Source organism: Didymosphaeria variabile, assembly GCF_027946475.1.
Source record: "Didymosphaeria variabile strain IMI 356815 chromosome Unknown scaffold_2, whole genome shotgun sequence".
Classification (NCBI taxonomy): domain Eukaryota; kingdom Fungi; phylum Ascomycota; class Dothideomycetes; order Pleosporales; family Didymosphaeriaceae; genus Didymosphaeria; species Didymosphaeria variabile.
Window position 1 is genome coordinate 3,031,732 of NW_026611621.1, and position 17,833 is coordinate 3,049,564.

Sequence of the window (17,833 nt, forward strand, 5' to 3'; positions counted from 1 at the left end):
GATACAACGATTGTTGGAAGGGTTATCGCCTACCTTTATTGTTATCGAGTAGCTTGTAATTTCTTTCATGCAGGGCCAGGGTACGAGAACCGCGTATTAGATGACGAAGACTGACAGTCTATAGTCTACAGTCGAAACAGCCGCTGACTCCGCCTCGTTCAACCCGATAACGACTGTATGAGAGGGTGAGGCTCCCAAACCTGGGGGCTGAGTTATCTTCCGACAGCGTTCGACAGTTGGATTTGGTTTGTTATGGGAACAGAGAAAATAAATTCGATCCTCGCATCCTCCCAGCGGCTTGCGACTTCCCCTCGTAGACGGGCCTCGATGCTCCTGTAGAGCAGCTGTTTGGGCCTCCTTTCTCAGCTTCACGATCGAACACAGATCACACGCTTGAGGCTATTCAGGGAACGCTGCAAGATCTTGCTACTTAAAGGACTCAGCTGCTTCACTTGTACAGCTCTTCTCTGTAGGCTTGCATTACCTCGTGTTCGCAAACCTGAAAGCTTTGTTTCGGCCTCGCAGCGTAACGTTAGCCACAACCCGCTCTGTGGTCCAGGCAAGGAGAGGAAGAACGTCATATGAAAACCAGAGGCGCGCTCTTTCTGGCAAGAATTGTGCCCAATGTAGTGCGAAGGAGAAACCCTAGCGTTGCTACTGACACAGCCTGGCATCACAGCCTGTCCATCGCATCTCGTCTCCCCTCCGCAGCCGATGTTATAATATTTGCACCCTTTTGGTTCTCATCAATATGATCGAATTGCGACCATATTGCGTAATGGTTTCCGACTAGGCCAAGCGATAGTACTTGAACCTCCATTTCTCCGATCCCCCCTTCCAATAAACATCATGAAGCCCATCGGCGCTACGACTGCCTTCGCATTTCTAAACAGTGCTTTTCGAATCACCTACTTCTTCGTCCGGATCGCCGAAGTCGGATCTGAAAACGAAGTCTTCGTTCGCACCATAACGGTTGTGCGCAACGACTTCCTCGAAGTCGAGCGCCTCCTGTCCCACTCATCCGTACAAGCCAGGTTGCTCCCCACACCGAACAAGCTCGTTTGGATCAAGGGCTCCCTTCAGAGCACCAAGTCAGTCCTCAACGAGATAGGAAGGAGGGTGGAGAAAGCAAGGATGGAGCAACAAGCACTCGGTTCAGTAAAGTTTGAGATCAGGCTTAAGTGGATCTTCAATGATCACGAGAAGTTGGTGAATAGGCAGACTGAGTTACCAACTTGCCATCATCAATTGTCGAACGTGTTGGCGAACTTAGTGGGCATGGAGGACGTTGTTGCCGCGACGGATCCACCGAAGTATAAAGATGCGACGTGTTGTCTCCGAGGCAAAGAAGACGCAGTTCGCAGCCTGCTAAAGACAACCTCACTATCGATAGTATATCTCGAAACATAGTATACGATCCATGAAGGTACCAACAATGCCGTATCGGAACCCGGTATCAGTCCATGTGCCGTGCCTTCGTCGATGAAGACCACCTACATTCCACCGCCACGCTCTGACGAGCGCGTCTCCATGCAGCAGCAGCAGCATTGGAGCCCACCGTCACCCATTGCGTTTGACCAGCAAAGTCACTTTCGAACTGGTATTTATTTTGTCCCTCCAAGCAGTCCAACCCCTTCCTACACCACCGTTGTAGGCGCGACCCAGCCAACAATTTCCTCTCCCCGCAGAGACAAGGACCCTCCATATCCGATGGACACGAGCTGGGGGTACAGATACGTTGCTCATCCTCCACAACCAACCGAACTACAGGAAAGTGTGCCTCCATCATTTAGTCCCATTCACTATGCTGGTGAGAGGACACAGGAGCAGCAGCCATTTACCTTCAGCAACACGCAACTATCGGAGCTACAAGAAGGCACCTCAAGTCTTTTTGCAATAAACTCTACCGGCCTTGTTGATCCGTTTGAACTCTATGGTCCCACTCCTCTCACTCCTCAGACGCGTACCGACATCGCTTCAACACCAGACCAACGTCTGCGTCTAGGACAGACGTTCGGAGAACTGTCGGGGCACACGTATCACTTAGCCGAGCTCTCTGGCGGTAGCCACGTACCTCAGCAACGATTTTCAGTCCCACACTCCAACTCAACCTGGGAGAGAAGCCGTATAACGGCAACTGGAGTCGCAGACCTATCCTAAAGCGCAGTTTCAACATCGCCGCCTATCGAGCATCAGGCCTCGTTCCACAATTCCGATGTCAATTCCGAAAGCTCACATTCAGACCATGAGGTGGCGTCGTACATTGCGCGACTAATGCATAGTCAAAAGGCCTGCAGATATCTATTCGAATATTTGGAGTAGTTATAATCGAGATAAACAAGACACTCTCAGTTCTCTTCACTCGCGTTTCTTCCTATTCTCTTTCTAGTCCACCTTGACTGCCGCATAAATCCTCCTGACGAAAACATAACTCGCCACGAATCCTATCGTGCCCACTAATAATCCGTACACCACGCATGCCAACGCGCCATACGCGAAGAACAGCATGCTCGATATGAATCCGCTGATGTGCAATTTGGTATAGAAGTAGTAGACAAGGTACGCGAAGATCCAAAATGCGGACGAAAAGCCGACGAGGAAGGATTGCCACCACCAGTGATAGTTCTGTCTCGGAGTTAGCGAGGATTGTGGGGGAATGTGACAGAAGTAGGATGCGGCGCCATAAGTACAGCATAAGAGAATCACCAAGCTCTCGAGATCCCATCGCGCGCAATAGAGAATAGGTTGTACTTACCTCGACACAAAGCTGCACGTACGTCGCCACGACCGCCACCTCTACTACCGTGACCCCCAAGATAACCCCCACCACACTTAGAAACCCAAACATATAGTAGTACCCACTTTTATCCAACCACAAGCTCTTGAACACGAACATTAATTCAATAAACACAACCATGAACGGGATGAACCCGGCAAGTAAAATTGCCTGCACGCTCCTAGTGTACCCCTGCTGTGGGACTTTTCTTGGGATGACGTTCGCTTTGATGGGCTGAGCGTAAGCGCCGACTTGTGTATATCCGTACCAGCCGCCGATGTAGACGAGTGGGAGTTGTATGAATAGCCATAGGGCGACGAGGGCAATGAGCGTGGTCAAGGGGAGCGCGGTGCTAGAGGCTTGGATCCAAACGAAGAGGTTGAGAATGAAGATTGTTGCGAAGAGGAGACCAGGGACGAGGGACGCTGTACGGAAGACGTTTTGTTGCCAGTGCTGGAGATCGAAAGTTTTGTATAGGCGCGAGGAGAAGTAGCCCGAGAAAAGACCTGCGAAAAGCCAGAGGCCGATGCCGACGCTGACATAGCCGCCGCGGAAGCTTGGGTTCAGGATACCGACGGCGGAGAGGACGAGAATGCCGACTATTGCAAAAAGAAGTTGGGTACCGGATCCGATGAGTGCAGAGAGAAGACTGGCATGGGCAGGGGCGCGGAAGACGTCTCCGTGGACAAGCTTCCATCCTGCGATGTCCTCGTCTTCATCGTCTGAAACATCAGCCGCACCCTCGATATCGTCGATTGAGCCCAATAGACCACTGCCTTTCTTGGCTGAGCCTGCTGGCCGTTGCTTCGTGGGCTTGAGCCTGATACTGTCATCCTTGAGTTCACCCCGGATGGTGCGAGTCAAGATCACGGCCACAACAGCTGTGAGGAGGCCAGCAATGACGAGCGAATTCAAAATCGCAAGCCAATGTACGTTTGAGCTGTCGTCCGATGCCACAAAGTACATGTCCCACCGGTTCTTCCACTCGAGCTTCTCGTCTTCACGCCAGTACACTGAGTAGGTGAACGGGATTGTGATACTTGCGTCTGGTGTATCGCGCACGTCTGTTGTATTAGAGGGTACAGTAAGGATGAAGGGATCGTGAGTAACGTCACCGGATGGTGGTAGCCCGTCAATCTTTCGGCCATTCGCGGAGATACTCTTCGGAAAGACTTCGAATCCCACAATGACCTTCTTCCCCTTCTCGCCGGTTTTTCCTGGCGCACGATGCCATCTCAGAACAAGCGTGACATGGTTGTAGATGGCAAATTCAGGACTGCCATCCGTATTCTTCACCACCTCTCCAATCTTGAATCCCGCAGCATAATATTTCCTACTCTTGTCGGTGCTCATGAAGCTGGTCGCGCCGGGCAAATTGTCCACGATCCACTCCGCCCTGTACTCATTTTGGATAAGCAACCTTGTCTTCTGTATAGCAGCAGCATCAATTTCTTTCGAGCATAAGTATTTAGCCTCTTCATCACGGCCCAACGCGAGTCGGTAATCCGAGACTGTTATTCGATCGCCGCGCAGTACTTCGCCTAAATTCAATGAAATGCTGGCTCCGCTCGAAAATCGGCCTGCCCGCACGCGGCCGGTGGGGGGGCAAGCGAATGGGAGCTCGGTGTACGCGTATTGGAGTTCCGATTCCTCGCTGTAAACCTTGTTCACCAGGAGCGGTACTGTTTCGCCGTCTTGGTAGGATCTGAACGTGACACCTAAAAGTAATTGGCAAGCTTTCGGTAGAACCTCTAGCGGCATCCTGTACCTGGCACGTAGAAAGCGTTCGTGAACGCGAGGAGCGTGCAAGCTAGCGCGCTGTACCGAACGTCTGCGTGCATGGTGCGCGGGCAGGAGGCTTATGCCCTTGAGGAAGTCCAATAATTCTAATGTGTTGAATAGAGAATCGCGCGAATGTGAGGGGCTTGGGCAGGAGTGTGAAGGAATGTGATTGTGGAGATGGTTGAGTGACCAGTGACGTATGCGCGGAACATCGAAGGATGTGGCTCACGCATGGGCAAGGGCGCACGACCGAAGTTCACCATGGAACCGCAGACCCTGTAACGCGATTCAGAAATCGGGACTCCGATAAGAATGACAAGACGAGTGAATGCTTGGAGGCAGTGGAATCGCGAACACCCATCCTCCAAGTGGGGCCAGCCAATCGGGGTGCCAGCGCCTAGCAGGGATTCTCCAGGCGTTGAACGGCGGCAACAGCTCCACTTGGCTTCACACTATTCCAACGCCGACAGCGGCGCACAACGTGTCAGACATCGGAAGCCTGCTTGCTCAAGGTGCGGAGATGACAGTCTTTGGCGGACCGGCAAAAGCCAAAGATAAACAAAAAATAAATAGAAAGCAGAGAAAGCAAGGGAAACCGAGAACACGAGGCCGAAGGGTTCGGAGCAACGTAAACATGATACTGAGTTCCTGCGGTAAACCTCTGTCCCAAGCTCTTCAACATGGAAATTCTCAGTGGCCCAAACCTGCCGGGACTATGTGGACGGGGGAGAGGTGCTGCCAAGGAAACTTCATTGACTTGATATCAGAATCATGCTCTCTAAAATAAGTACGGCCACAACAGCAGTCAATGCAGCGTTCGCATTACCCACTCAACTCTTGAATATAAAATGGGAATAGCAACTCATCTCTCTAGATTGTTCCAATACGTATCTCTTACTTCCTAGAAAGGTCTCTTCGTTTCTAGGTACATGCTTCCTCTCCAGAATAGAGTATGCACGATGTAATAGGAGAGCACCCTACCCTGTCTGTACCGCAAGTGACCGGTAGGAATCTTGACTCCTCGATTTGGCCTGCCTTTCGGCTAACCTGCTTCCTACAATTCAACGAAGATGACGGTTCTATTGCCTTGACTTATGTCATTATTAAAACAGTGTTTGACATGTTTGTCTTAGCCAAGTGTCTCGGGGCAAACACTTAGAGCATGCAGGCCTCGCCAATCCCATACCCTTCCTTACGGTGGGCTATTCACTTTCTCAACTCCAATAGTAAAACTGACCCAGACATGATCCCAAACATGATGCCAACTGATGGCTTGTGAAAAACGCCCGATCCCATGCGTGTGCATTGCTTTTGGCAACATCCACCAACGCCGTGCTTTAATAGAAGACAACTGTTGCTGAGCAGACAAGAAAAAAAATTATACGGCCATTAAGTATTCGTACGGCCCGCAAGTATGGGAGATAGGATGCATCGGACGCTCAGATAAAGAGAGAAGATTGAAAGGAGTGTGCGGAAGTTCGCTACGGATTTGGGGACTGTGGAAGCTTCTTCTATGACTGCGTCAGTGGGGATATCGCGGGAGATTCTCTGTGTTCGACAGTTGCGACAGGAGTGTTCACAACACCACTGGTTGCGGGTGGACGCGCCTGCACAGGTGCAGTGACGCCTCCGTTTGCTTTCGCTCCCGAGCCTTGCGTAGGTGGGGGTGTTGTTTCTCCATCCTCCTCCTCAGGTATAGGAGGGCAATAGGTCTTCAACACATGCTTTAGTGCTGGACGGCGAATGGGTTTAGACAAAAAGAAATTCATGCCAGAGTCGAGGCACTCTTTGACGTTCTGCTCTTCTGCGTACTTTTGAAACTGTTAGTAAAGATTGCAGAGACTGAAAATGCAGTACTTACAGCGGTCAAAGCTACAATGGGTGCGTCAAACCCAGATTGTCGTATCAGTCGAGTAGATTGTAGACCATCCAAGTTTGGCATCTGAACGTCCATGAAGATAAGATTGTATGGAGTCTGGCGCTCCATGCTCTCTTTCACCTTATCCAGGGCTTCTTGGCCATCTTTAGCTACTGTTACATCATACACATCCTCAAGCTTGAGCATGCGCAATACGACCTCTTGGTTGGTTTTATTGTCTTCAGCCACAAGAACCCTGACTTTGTCGCCCCTTTGGGTCGCCTCGGCTTCCACACGCGCCATTGCCTTTTGCTGAGAATTCGGAGATTCTAGGGGAGGATTGGACGCAAAAAATGGCTGACTTAGGCCTACCAGGCGGGGCTTCGAGTCGCTTTCGAAAGTGACCGGTCCGCTCGCTGGCGCAGGTCCTGTTACAATGGGCACACTGTTTGCTGAGTGCACTGACCGACCTGAGAGCGCATCATCGTTCTTTATCAGCTGATTTGGATCCTCTGTAGATATGCTCTGGCGGCCGCTATTAGACCCAAGGTTGATGTTGCTTGAGCTTGCTGTGCTGTCGGCACGGTTGGTAAGATGTTTGAGAGGGATAGCCATGGTGAACACGCTTCCTTCCCCAACCTCACTCTGGAGTGAAATGGTACCCTTCATCAGCCCTGCCAGCTGAGAGCAAATGCTGAGACCTAAGCCTGTGCCGCCGTATTTCTTGCTGAGACCAAGATCTCCTTGCACAAACTACACTCCAGTTAGCCAATGATACCTGAAGATGTAAGACTCAGATCCTTACCGGTTCAAAGATCTTGTCGTGCAGGTCCTCCGGGATACCGGGACCTGTGTCCTGGACCTCAAATTCAAATGCTAACCATCTACCCGGGGGCGGCGTTGGAGCTCGATCTAGACCCATCAAGTGTTGGTATCCTAACGCTTTGTCATGTGCGTTAATGACGTTGGCGGTGTTGAAGCGGTCCTGGGAGCCCTTTACTGATATAGACCCAATCTCTGAACTGGAACCACGAGCTCGCCTAGAGCCGCGTGTTGAGCTGTGTCTCGACTGTAGAGAAGCTTTCCTACTGTCCGACATTTGAGCTTCCCCCAGGCACCGAATGGAAATGGTGACGGAACCGCCTGCTGGTGTGAATTTCAAGGAGTTGGAGACCAGATTGATGACCACCTGCAATATTCGATGTTGATCGCCATAGAGAATCATGTCCTTAAGACGACCAAGACCGAAAGGCCCAAGATCTCCCTTCCCAGTGGGTCGACCGCTCTCGTCTAAATTCGCATCGTAGGGTCCTTCAAATTGCACACTTAAGTTGATGCCCCCCTCCTTTGCTTGTCGCTCGAAGATGGCTATGACTTGCGAACTGATATCCCGCAACCGGAATTCTTTCTCGTCTAGACTTATCTGCTGACCGACTTGGTTTTTGCTGTTCTCGCTGTCAGTGGAATCAGGTAATAGGCCAAGTGAGGATACATGCCTGAAAGTCAATAGATCAGTCAATAGGTTGAGAAGCAAATCGCCGCTCTTGTAGATAATACCGAGTGATCGTTTCAGTTTGATGGGGTCATCTTCCGACATGCACACGGCGCACATGCCTAGAATGCCGTTCAATGGCGTCTTTAGCTCGTGCGAGATATTTGCGATGAATAACGTCTTGCTCTCGTTAGCTGCTTCGGCTGCTTTCTTGCTTTGCTCTAGTTCAGCCGTCCTCTGCTGGACCCTCTCTTCAAGCCTTTCATATTGCATCATCAATTCGTCGGTCATCTCATTGAAAGTCTTTGTGAGATCTGTGAGCTCATCGTGAATGAAATGTTTCCGATCTTTTACTTTTGACGGGATCCGGAATTGCCGTCTCCTTTCAGCTTCTCTTCTTTCAGCACGGCTAGCTTTTTGATTGCGACGGTAATGAATGATGGAGCCTATCCAGCCTTCTTTACGGGCAAGTGCTGCATCAGCCCCATCGTCGTCTGCTCCGTCCGCTTCGGAACCGAGGCTGGACTCGTCAAGTACAGCTGGTGACACCGACCTCTTAGTCGCGTCTCTGAGGCGCCGGATGGGTCGGCTGGAATAGTGCGCGACGGGAAACACCAGAAGCAATAAAGCGCCCATAGTGCCGAAAACGCAGGCCAAGATCAAAGTGCGGAGGTGATTGATTGGCGCCCAGACCTCGCCATGTGACATCTCCAGCATAAGCATCCAGTCCACCAAGGAGCTTTGGACTAACGCAAAACCGACTGCAACATCATTGCCCAACTCGTTCTTGACAGATATATCACTCCCAGCGTTACTTGCTGCACCGGTTCGTTTAGTAAAACCTTGTCGAACTGTTTTAAAGTTGGTCCAATCGAAGGGTGCGTCGGGCTCAGCGTTGTCATTATTGCCGTGCCGTTTCAGAGCGCCACGTTTTGTAGGAGGTAGCACGAACCGAATCGATTCATGTTCAGGCGCATCCTCGTTGTACACGACACCGGCTGGGAAGGTATTCGTAGCGTTGTTTGGGCCTAGTAACTAAGGCACACAATTGAAGTTAGCATTGTCTATTCAAAATGGCAAATCTTGCTGCGCGTCCTGCATATCCATATAACGAATGATCGGCTCGAAGCAATGCAAATCGCAGGAATCAGGTGCTGTGTACTTACCATGGTGAGCCCACTCTCGTCCAAGCCTTCTAGAGCGTTGACAACTTTCTGAATAAGATTCGCGTCCAAAACAGTGGTCAACCATCCGAGCGTGTCAATACTGGACGTGTTGTTGATGATAGGCATCGTAATAGACATGAGGCTGAGCGAATCGTTGACAGCATACGGGCCGCTAATCAAGAAGCTGTTTGCGTTGATTGCCCTCCCGTCGTATTCGGCGAACCATTGGTCGAAAGAGTCATTAACTCCTCTTGAGTAGGTTCGAAACTTGGGGTAGAGCTCTGGGATGAAGGAGGAATTGTCACCGAATAGTACTGGTTGACCGTTCGGTCCATCGTAGGGCAATTGCAGGCCCTGGAGGGTGTTTTTGGTCATGGCGATGAGCGCTATGTCCGACGAGTTCTTGGGATACAATTTGGCCTGGACAGCCAAACGAGCATCTCCATCCCCAGTGAAGATGGCATCAAAGTCATCTCTTGCCCGCGACCAGTTATCGGCTGAGTTATTACCATAATCATCGTAATGTTGCAGGGCGCTTTGGATTGCGAGACGGGAGGCTGTTTGGCGCACAGACGTCTCCATGACAAGCAGATTGGAGGCCACCTGTGCTGCCTTGAGCGACGCTCTCAGCGAGAGCGCATTCGAGCGAACGTCCAGCACGAAGTTGTGGTTGGTGATCCACGTTGCAACCGCTATGACAGCCAGGCCGATCAAAGAGGACAACAAGACCAAGCACCCGAGCTGCTCACGAATGGGTATGCGCATCTTGACCATGGCTCCCCGTCGCGGAGCACCCACGCGCAGCTACTCGAGGCGTGTCGGCTGAGATGGGTGCGTTCTGATGGACGGGCTGAAACGATGCAGTGGAGGCAATTGCGACACGTCAGCTTCCCATTCCTCGTGGTCCGCTCCAGAGACTGCCTGCCTATCGCGGGCGGCGATGGCGGAGCCTTGTGGCGTGCTGTTGCTGTCCGATCTGATGCGGGCTCGGAGGAAGGAGCGGCGTGGTGGTGAGGGTGCGGGCGCGCGGAGCGAAGCAGGCAGGCTCCGTCGTAGGGTTGAGGGAGACACGGCAGACGCCCTTCAGGCCACGGGCATAAACGCGAAAGGAAGGGACGAGCTGTTTGCTCTTGGGATGTGCGGAGGGTCGCGAGTGGAGCGTGGAACGTGGAGCGCGGAGGGTTGGTAGATCCGGAGAGGCTAAAGCTGGATGGAAGAACAAAAGGACGAGCCGCGCGCGCACCACCAAGACGGCAGCCGTGGATGCTCAACGGGGGCGCGACAGGGCTAAGACAGTGCAATTTGGGCTTGGAGTGGTCCATGGCAGCGACGCGGCCTGGCTGAACAGAAGCACCACACCCCGGCTGCTTGCTCTCCCCCCCCGGTCAGTCTGGTCTGGCTAGTCGCTCGCGCGAGGGCCGTTCATGCAATTCCGCACTTTCGCATGTCTCGCGCTGTGTCTCTGCGTTTCCCCACCGGTCAAACTCTGCTGAGCGCGATCGGCACGAAACATGCGACTCTTTGCTTCACGAAACCAGGCGATACATTGCCAACAGACGCCAGCCGAGGCCCGGACCCGCCGCGCGACGCTCTCATCGGATCGGGCGCTGTAGAATCGCTGTCGGTCGAGAACGCCGTCGATTTTGCTTCCCTGCTCATCCATGTTTCCTCGCTTAGGGAACCCCTGGCGCGCTTAGCCAGTCTCCAGCAGAGACTCATTTCCACGCCCGGCAGGCCTCAAAAACCATGGCAACCGCTTCTGACAATCTCACAAAGCGTACTTCGCACCTCTCAAGTCGACGAGCTGCTGCCTCGTGTCAGGTGGCCCTGCATCCTGCACCATGATGCTACCGTTTTCTCACATTGATCAAGCCGTCTCGGGATTTTACTCGACCATCGACTACGTAGACTCGAGACAGCATCGCTTTTGATGTGGCATTCCGACGGTTGCGGCGTACCACGACTACAATACAATGCGACAAGAGACAATAGGCTGAAGCCTTGCTTCCGATCATGGACTCGATCATCACATTGGCTACACTATAACGTTGTCGCACGCTCCATATCACAGCTTTTCTGCGACCGAAACAAGGTCGAACGAGCGGCTTACATTGACCCAAGACCAACGAAAACGGCTCTTGGGCTCCACAAACACAGACCGCACCATTGACTCCTATTCCATTATCGAATTTCCTTTCAGCCTTGTTGATACGACCAAAATTGCCCTACCGCGGTTCGGTGCAGAGGGACTCGCTCCTCGGGCAACGATGCAGCACGCTCCGGGACAGCACCGGGCTCGTTCTTATAGTGTCTCCCCATCTTCTTGAATTGCAAGAGGGCTGTGACCAGGCCGCACAGGATCACATCCACGCCTGCTCTGTCTTGCGACAGTCTATCTTGGTAAATTGTCAAATCGCCAACTTCAGCCCCACCAGTCGCAACAAGTCCGTGGATCGAGAAGTTGAAGCGCGCAACCGTATCTTGCCTCCCATTTTGACGAAGGACTAGCGAGAAAGGTTTTGCTTCAAGAAGCCAGGTATACAGCGTTCCGTCCACTGATACGGTCCAGTCTGAAAAGTTCCGCGCTTCCATCTTGAACATTCGGTTGCCTTCCGTCGGGTCTTGACGGACAAAGCGTGCGCGGGGACACCAGGGTAACGGCCCGTCTGTGTCGAACCATATGCCAGCTACATATTCATCATCGGTGGCTGGCAGGCTCGCACGAACTGTGCGCCAGACCTCCATCTCCGGCTTCTTGGAGAATGGACGGCAGCTACGCGAAGTAATCTTGAACGAGCCGGACGATGACGGACCGTATGGCACGACCATGAGGCTCTTCTTGTCCGGCGCGCGAAGGTAGTATGTGTGCACTGGCGCTTCGTATGTTTCGCGGCCGTACGAGGGCGCAGGCTCCTCGTAGTCGGGCAATTCATCCCTCTGCGATGCATCGTATGAAGGCGCATGCTGCTGCGAAAGGACGGCAGAGTGTGTACTGGGCTCATCGAGCTGCCGGTGCAGAATGGTGTTCGCAGACATGCTCGATGGTATAGTTGAATACCCAGATCGGATGCGCAGTCGTTAGTCGAAGGGCTGTGGCATATATAGGTAGACTTTTGCCATCGTACCGCCGCGAATACCTGGCCCGGGCAGCTGAAAGAAGTGGCAGCAAAGCGCAGGTGGGTGGTATGACGATCGCGAACGCCTGAAGTCCCATGACAGAGTGGGTGACTAACCAATCACTCGCGTCTAGATCTCCACAAAAGGTAAAGATCCGGCCCATGTTGGGGCGATGGTGTGGTGTTCGCAGAGCAGCCTCGTCTGACAGACTCGTCTACTAGACTTTACGAATGAGAATGCTCACTCACAAGCACCCTGTCGGCAAAACGGTATGGAGCTCAATAGACGCGTCTCCGCGGCTACCATACTTGGCCGTTTCTTTTTGGTTGATTATCAGAACTTTATGATTCGATTCCATGGGAATGCTGATCAGTTTCAAAAGTCCAGTTCCGGCTCGCTTTCTTCCCGAGTGTGTACTTTGATTCTCATCACAGCTCTAATCATCGATGTAAAGCTCGATGAAGACCGTTACTAGCGCATGCAAGTGCGGAGACGCGGGGCGATGCCGTTACCGACAAAACATCACTGTCAAATCAGCAGTCGCGGAGACTCCGCACAACGAGCGCTTCATCAGGGTGTTCAAGTGAAATCTGATAAGATTGATCAACCATCTAAACTTGATCTTAACATTGACATCATTCCTTCCCTTTGATCTTGAAGCAGAACAGCATGCCTATCAGCAAGCCCATCTGGAACCTCAGTGCCAAATGGGCGCGCCTGCACGATGCAGAGCGCCTGCGCCGCTCGTCGCAGGTTCTCTCAGTCATTGAAGATACAGCGTACATCTTCGGCGGTGAGGTGCAGCCTCGGCAGCCCGTCGATAATAAGATCGATGTACTGCCTCTTCGCGCAGGTACACAGTCCCTATTATCTTCAAGTATTGCCCCGCTCACGAAGACTACCGTAGGTACAGATGCCTCCAAACTCGACACCAAGTCCGCCAGCGAGGCGCCCTCGCCCCGTGTAGGCTCCGCCTCCGCCGTTCTCTCGGGTTGCATGTATCTCTTCTCCGGCCGCGGCGGCACCGACATGGCTCCCGTAGAGGAAAATGGCGCCGTCTGGTCCTTCGACCCATCTTCCACCTCGTGGAAGCTGCTCAAACCCGCCGACGCCTCGAAACCCTACCCACTCGCGCGCTCCTATCACTGCGCCACCTCCGACGGAAACAGAACCTTCTTCGTCCACGCCGGATGTCCCGAAAAGGGTCGACTATCCGACCTTTGGAGGTTCGACGTGAAGAAGAGGGAGTGGTCCAAGGGTGCTGATGCGCCGGCGCCACAGAGGGGAGGCACGAGTATCGCGTACAGCGGGGGCAAAATTTACAGGATGAACGGGTTCGACGGAACGACGGAGCAGGGTGGTAGCATAGACATCTACGACGTGGCTTCTGATGCGTGGTCTGCCGAGACGTTTCAGGCAGATGGGAATGACGGGCCTGAGGCGCGCAGCGTGTGCGTTCTGCTTCCGGTGCGCATAGCTCAGAAGGAGAAATTGTTGACGCTGTTTGGAGAGAGGGACCCGAGTAGTCTGGGACATGCCGGGGCGGGGAAGATGCTGAGCGATATGTGGATCTACGATATTGCGGAGAAGTGGTGGACGAAGCTGGAACCATCTGGTAGCGAGCGATTGCCGGACCCGCGAGGATGGTTTGACGCTGATGTCGTGAAGGCTGCGGAGGGGAACGATAGTGTCGTGGTGCATGGAGGGCTCAGTGAGAACAACGAGCGGCTTAAAGATGTGTGGGTGCTGTCTTTCTAGACACGTCCGACATAAGCTTGTTTCAGTAGGGTTATGTAGTAGAATGCAATCCTGAACTTAGTAAATGAGATGCATCATGCGAAGAAAGGGTATCATGCAGACTCGCCCATCACTTTGTCCCCTGCGCTCCATGCGGCGCCCCAGCTCTCCGTCTCCCTATCCTCTGCCCAATCGCATTCCTCACCTCTGGCTCCTGGTGAATCACATTCTGCACCATGTACGTCTTCATCGCCTCTCTCAGCGCCCCCTTCGCCCTCTCATTCTCTTTAAATATCGTAGACTCCAGCTCCAAGATCCTCGTGACATCCTGGTTCCCAGCTTGTACTACAGCATCCAGCCGGTCAAGCTGCTTGTGCCTCGATTCCTCTGAGTCGTCCGTGACCTTTGCAGATTTTTGTGGGTCGTCGCGGTATAAAGGGACGAGGAGACCGAGAAACTGCGCTGCGGAAATGCTCGCTTTTTTCACGATGATTGTGACCTGGAATGGCAGGTATGCTGGGCGAAGCTTCAACCCCGTCATTAGCGGATTCAACCACTTGGTGATGAATAGAGGATGGTCCGGGCGCATTGCTGTGCGAAAATCATATGCGGCCACAGCCAGTATAGCCAGGTACCGCCAGTACGCGCCATCCTTGAGAAATCCGAGGGCGTTCGCGCCGATAAGGAAGAGGAGGAGCGCTCCGTATGTGCCCATCGCTACGACCAGCGCGCTGTCTGTGTATTCCTTAATCGTAACGCACTTCGCACATGCCCTCAGCCCATCCGGTCCAAATCGATCGTAGGCCCACCTCTTGGCCGGATCCAATATAACATCTTTCGCAGCCGTTAAATGCGACATAAACTCATTTGCCCGATCCCTATTCTTCGGCGCTACTTTATCGGGATGGTATTTCAGCGCGAGTCTTCGGAAGCGGGAATTCAATGTGTTCTCAGTAACGTCAATAGGCACACCAAGGTCGTTGTATGCGTTGCTGGATTTCTGAAGGTTGAAGTCGACTTCATAAATGGTGAAGGCGAAGTAGGCAAGGTAGGTTGCGATAAGAATTTGGCGGCGGTGCTTCATGAAGCGTGGGCTACCGGGCATGGGTTTGGGTTCGCCAGCGCGGATGAAGATCGAGTAGAGGATTGTTTGAAGCCATGACGCTGCCTGTGTTCGCGTTAGGATCGTAAATGGATGGGACTAAGTGATTTGCGCACGTAGGGTATGAGGAACTGCCAGACTATGAAGGGCCCGAGAGTGTCCCATGAGAAATTTGCGGTACGTGCCATGGTGCTGTGAGTGGGCACATGCGGTTTCCATGCATGTATCAGTTGCTCGGAATTGACAGGTGGTGTAGGACGCGCTAGCGGAGCTTAGTCATTGGCCGCACCGTTGGATTTAACCCAATATGGATCTGGGTAAGACATGCGTCTTCAAATGTTTTTCTAGTGCCATCAATTCGATACTATGTACGCCCTTTGATGTCGCACCTGTGCCTACGAGACAACTTCATACAAACGCTCTAAGAGAAATGAACTAGTAAATGCATTCGCCGGCATACCTAGGTATATGTTTGCGCATCGCCTCTTCGGGCATGAATCAAGCCGCAAGGCAGGTATAGAGACCGAAGGGCAACTCAAACCCGTAAGATTCTGGCACAAAGAGCTCAGCAGCTTGCCGACCTCAACATGAAGGTAGTAGAAGATGAAGACGGGAAGTTACAGGAAGGATTTAGGAAAACATCAGCGGTGACCACGCACCAGAACACTACAAACATATCAGGAACGAACCATGGCACTCAAGCAGGAGGAACTTATGGACCTATTACCTTTGGAAAGAAATAGCGTTGATAAAGCCGAGCCTGCATGAGCTTGGAGGCTTTCCACATCACCCAGTGGCTGGATGTATAAGTCGTAGCAAACTGCAATGTATTTTGTCATGTTACTTGAACAGAGCACTCCTTAGAATATTGAGTACTATCGATCATGTGAAGTCCACATCGAAATGACATTGGGTATTCAGAATCCGCCCAGAATTTGCAAATTTGGATCAAGCGACCAAACTCAAGCCGTGACGATGTCATCATGTCATGTTTCTCCTCCTTCACCGGATCGTTCATCAATCCTCTTCGTCGCTCTCCTTCATAAGTGCCTTTCACCAATCTATTCCGGGACCCTCATGCCTTCTCGTACGGACGGTGATGCCGATATCCTGAATCTTCTATATTGTCACTCCGTACAACTCCGTAATCTTTTCATCCACGTAGTCCATATCGACGAACGTGCTGCGAGCTCCCTGTCGATTGTAATAATCGCATAGGATGTTGAGGCCATGGGAGACGTGCAATTTGGTCTTCCATGCGACCTCCTGGAAAGCACGGCAGTCGGTATCTCTAGATTCATATTCGAGCGGGACCGCAGAGAGTGTGTTTAGCCACAAGTGCTGCAGCGCTGCCATTTTTGCGAGGGTCAGGAAGATGACTCTCCACGGGTAGTCGCCGAGATCGGTCCACAAGAGGCAGACGTTCTTCAACTCAACACGCTGGAGCGTCTTCGAGTGTGCATTGAGAAAGTCGTTGAGCTCTAAGCTGTCGGTCTTTGCGTTCGTGATCCGAACGTTTGCAAGTCGATCATAGTGACGGAGATGAAGGCCAGGAGCATCAGGAGCCTCCCAGGCACCCAAGTCGTAGTCCAGGTTCAGAGTCATGGGGTTGATCTTGCTGAGCCAGTCGACGTTCTCTCGGGAGTCCACGTAGGTATCCACATTGGTAGAAAAATGTGCGGCGGAAGACAGAACATGTAGGAAAAGGGGCTGTGCTGTGGGAGAAAGTGGACGGGGTGCATTACCTTCGAGAACCATCCTCAGCTCAACGTGAACCGGAAGTTTAGCGTTCGCCATGCCGATAAGGGCAGCCTCGAAAGCCTTAATCCGAGTGGACCACACCTTCAAGTCGTCAGGGTATTGGTACCCAATGACCACCGCCTTGCCGCGTTTAAACGTAACGAGTCGATTGAGATCCTTGATACCCCATGCGGGTGGCTCCCTATCATCTGAGGGCCAATATGTGCTACCATTGCTGAAATCCGAGATAGTCAACGACTTCAGGGCGGTAGTCTTCTTCAGTACGTCGGTGATCGCTTGTGCCGCAGATCTGAGGATGAACGACTTTTCTTCTTCAAAGGGTTTGACGCCTGTTCAAGTATAAGCTGGTCCTAATAAGGGTGTCTGAAAAGGGAAGAAGACTTACTTGACCCCTTGCGGCGATCAGTACCATCACGAAGCACATAGGTAGATATGGTGACGTGCTCAATGAGAGTGGCGTAGAATGGGTCGTTAGCCAAGCGATGTAGCTTTTCGAAGCTCGTGGGGTGAAGAAAGACGTGAATGTGGGTCAAGTAGCGCTTAGCATAAGCGTACTTGGTCTTCTCGAAGAGCGCCTTGTTAACAGCGTGAAGCGATGCAACGTCGATGTCGATGAGCTCGCGTGCGATGTTGTTGACAATCTCGCCAGGTAGACCTGGGAGTGTTGGCTTTCCTTTGTCGGCCATGCTGGGTGACTGGACTTGACTGTTGTGAGTAGGTGAAGAGTGTAGAGGAAAAGGCGGAAGCCAGCCGTTGCGAGGAAAGAAAGCCGTTTGCTTTGGTTTGCTGCCTAATTACGCGACGACCCTAATTTTAGCGAAACGCGTGACATTCGCGTCAAATCAGTCCCAGGTGAACGGCGAGTAGAGGGAAACCCAAATTTCGCGTCCGTCCTCTCACACTCACCGCCTACTGGAGCCCAGCAAATGAGCGGAGTATATGCGGATTAGCAAGTGAAATTGAAATATACACGAAAGAAACTTAACTTTCCATCTTAGGAATAGGATTCGTGGAGTAGACTCGTCTTATAGGGAAGTCAGAG

At 52.3% G+C, this 17,833-nt stretch overlaps 7 protein-coding genes across 7 annotated transcripts; 2 read left to right on the forward strand and 5 right to left on the reverse strand.

Moving 5' to 3' along the window:
• Window positions 1-849: 849 nt before the first annotated feature.
• N0V89_002694 (uncharacterized protein) lies at window positions 850-1,410 on the forward strand (the record flags this gene model as incomplete). Its single annotated transcript, XM_056211501.1, has 1 exon — window positions 850-1,410. The coding sequence occupies one exon, from the start codon at window positions 850-852 to the stop codon at window positions 1,408-1,410; it is 561 nt and encodes a 186-aa protein (XP_056074974.1).
• A 975-nt stretch (window positions 1,411-2,385) lies between these two features.
• On the reverse strand, window positions 2,386-4,537 carry N0V89_002695 (uncharacterized protein; the record flags this gene model as incomplete). The annotated part of the gene is made up of 2 exons (XM_056211502.1): window positions 2,386-2,625; window positions 2,756-4,537. The coding sequence occupies 2 exons, from the start codon at window positions 4,535-4,537 to the stop codon at window positions 2,386-2,388; spliced, it is 2,022 nt and encodes a 673-aa protein (XP_056074975.1).
• Window positions 4,538-6,069: 1,532 nt separating this feature from the next.
• On the reverse strand, window positions 6,070-9,848 carry SLN1 (Histidine kinase osmosensor; the record flags this gene model as incomplete). The annotated part of the gene is made up of 4 exons (XM_056211503.1): window positions 6,070-6,369; window positions 6,420-7,169; window positions 7,222-8,943; window positions 9,075-9,848. The coding sequence occupies 4 exons, from the start codon at window positions 9,846-9,848 to the stop codon at window positions 6,070-6,072; spliced, it is 3,546 nt and encodes a 1,181-aa protein (XP_056074976.1).
• A 1,422-nt stretch (window positions 9,849-11,270) lies between these two features.
• N0V89_002697 (uncharacterized protein) lies at window positions 11,271-12,110 on the reverse strand (the record flags this gene model as incomplete). The annotated part of the gene is made up of 1 exon (XM_056211504.1): window positions 11,271-12,110. One exon carries the CDS (start codon window positions 12,108-12,110, stop codon window positions 11,271-11,273), a length of 840 nt encoding a protein of 279 aa, XP_056074977.1.
• Window positions 12,111-12,860: 750 nt separating this feature from the next.
• N0V89_002698 (uncharacterized protein) lies at window positions 12,861-13,949 on the forward strand (the record flags this gene model as incomplete). The annotated part of the gene is made up of 1 exon (XM_056211505.1): window positions 12,861-13,949. The coding sequence occupies one exon, from the start codon at window positions 12,861-12,863 to the stop codon at window positions 13,947-13,949; it is 1,089 nt and encodes a 362-aa protein (XP_056074978.1).
• Window positions 13,950-14,058: 109 nt separating this feature from the next.
• Window positions 14,059-15,218, reverse strand: N0V89_002699 (uncharacterized protein; the record flags this gene model as incomplete). The annotated part of the gene is made up of 2 exons (XM_056211506.1): window positions 14,059-15,096; window positions 15,147-15,218. 2 exons carry the CDS (start codon window positions 15,216-15,218, stop codon window positions 14,059-14,061), a joined length of 1,110 nt encoding a protein of 369 aa, XP_056074979.1.
• A 931-nt stretch (window positions 15,219-16,149) lies between these two features.
• On the reverse strand, window positions 16,150-17,477 carry N0V89_002700 (uncharacterized protein; the record flags this gene model as incomplete). The annotated part of the gene is made up of 2 exons (XM_056211507.1): window positions 16,150-17,120; window positions 17,177-17,477. 2 exons carry the CDS (start codon window positions 17,475-17,477, stop codon window positions 16,150-16,152), a joined length of 1,272 nt encoding a protein of 423 aa, XP_056074980.1.
• Between the last annotated feature and the right edge of the window lie 356 nt (window positions 17,478-17,833).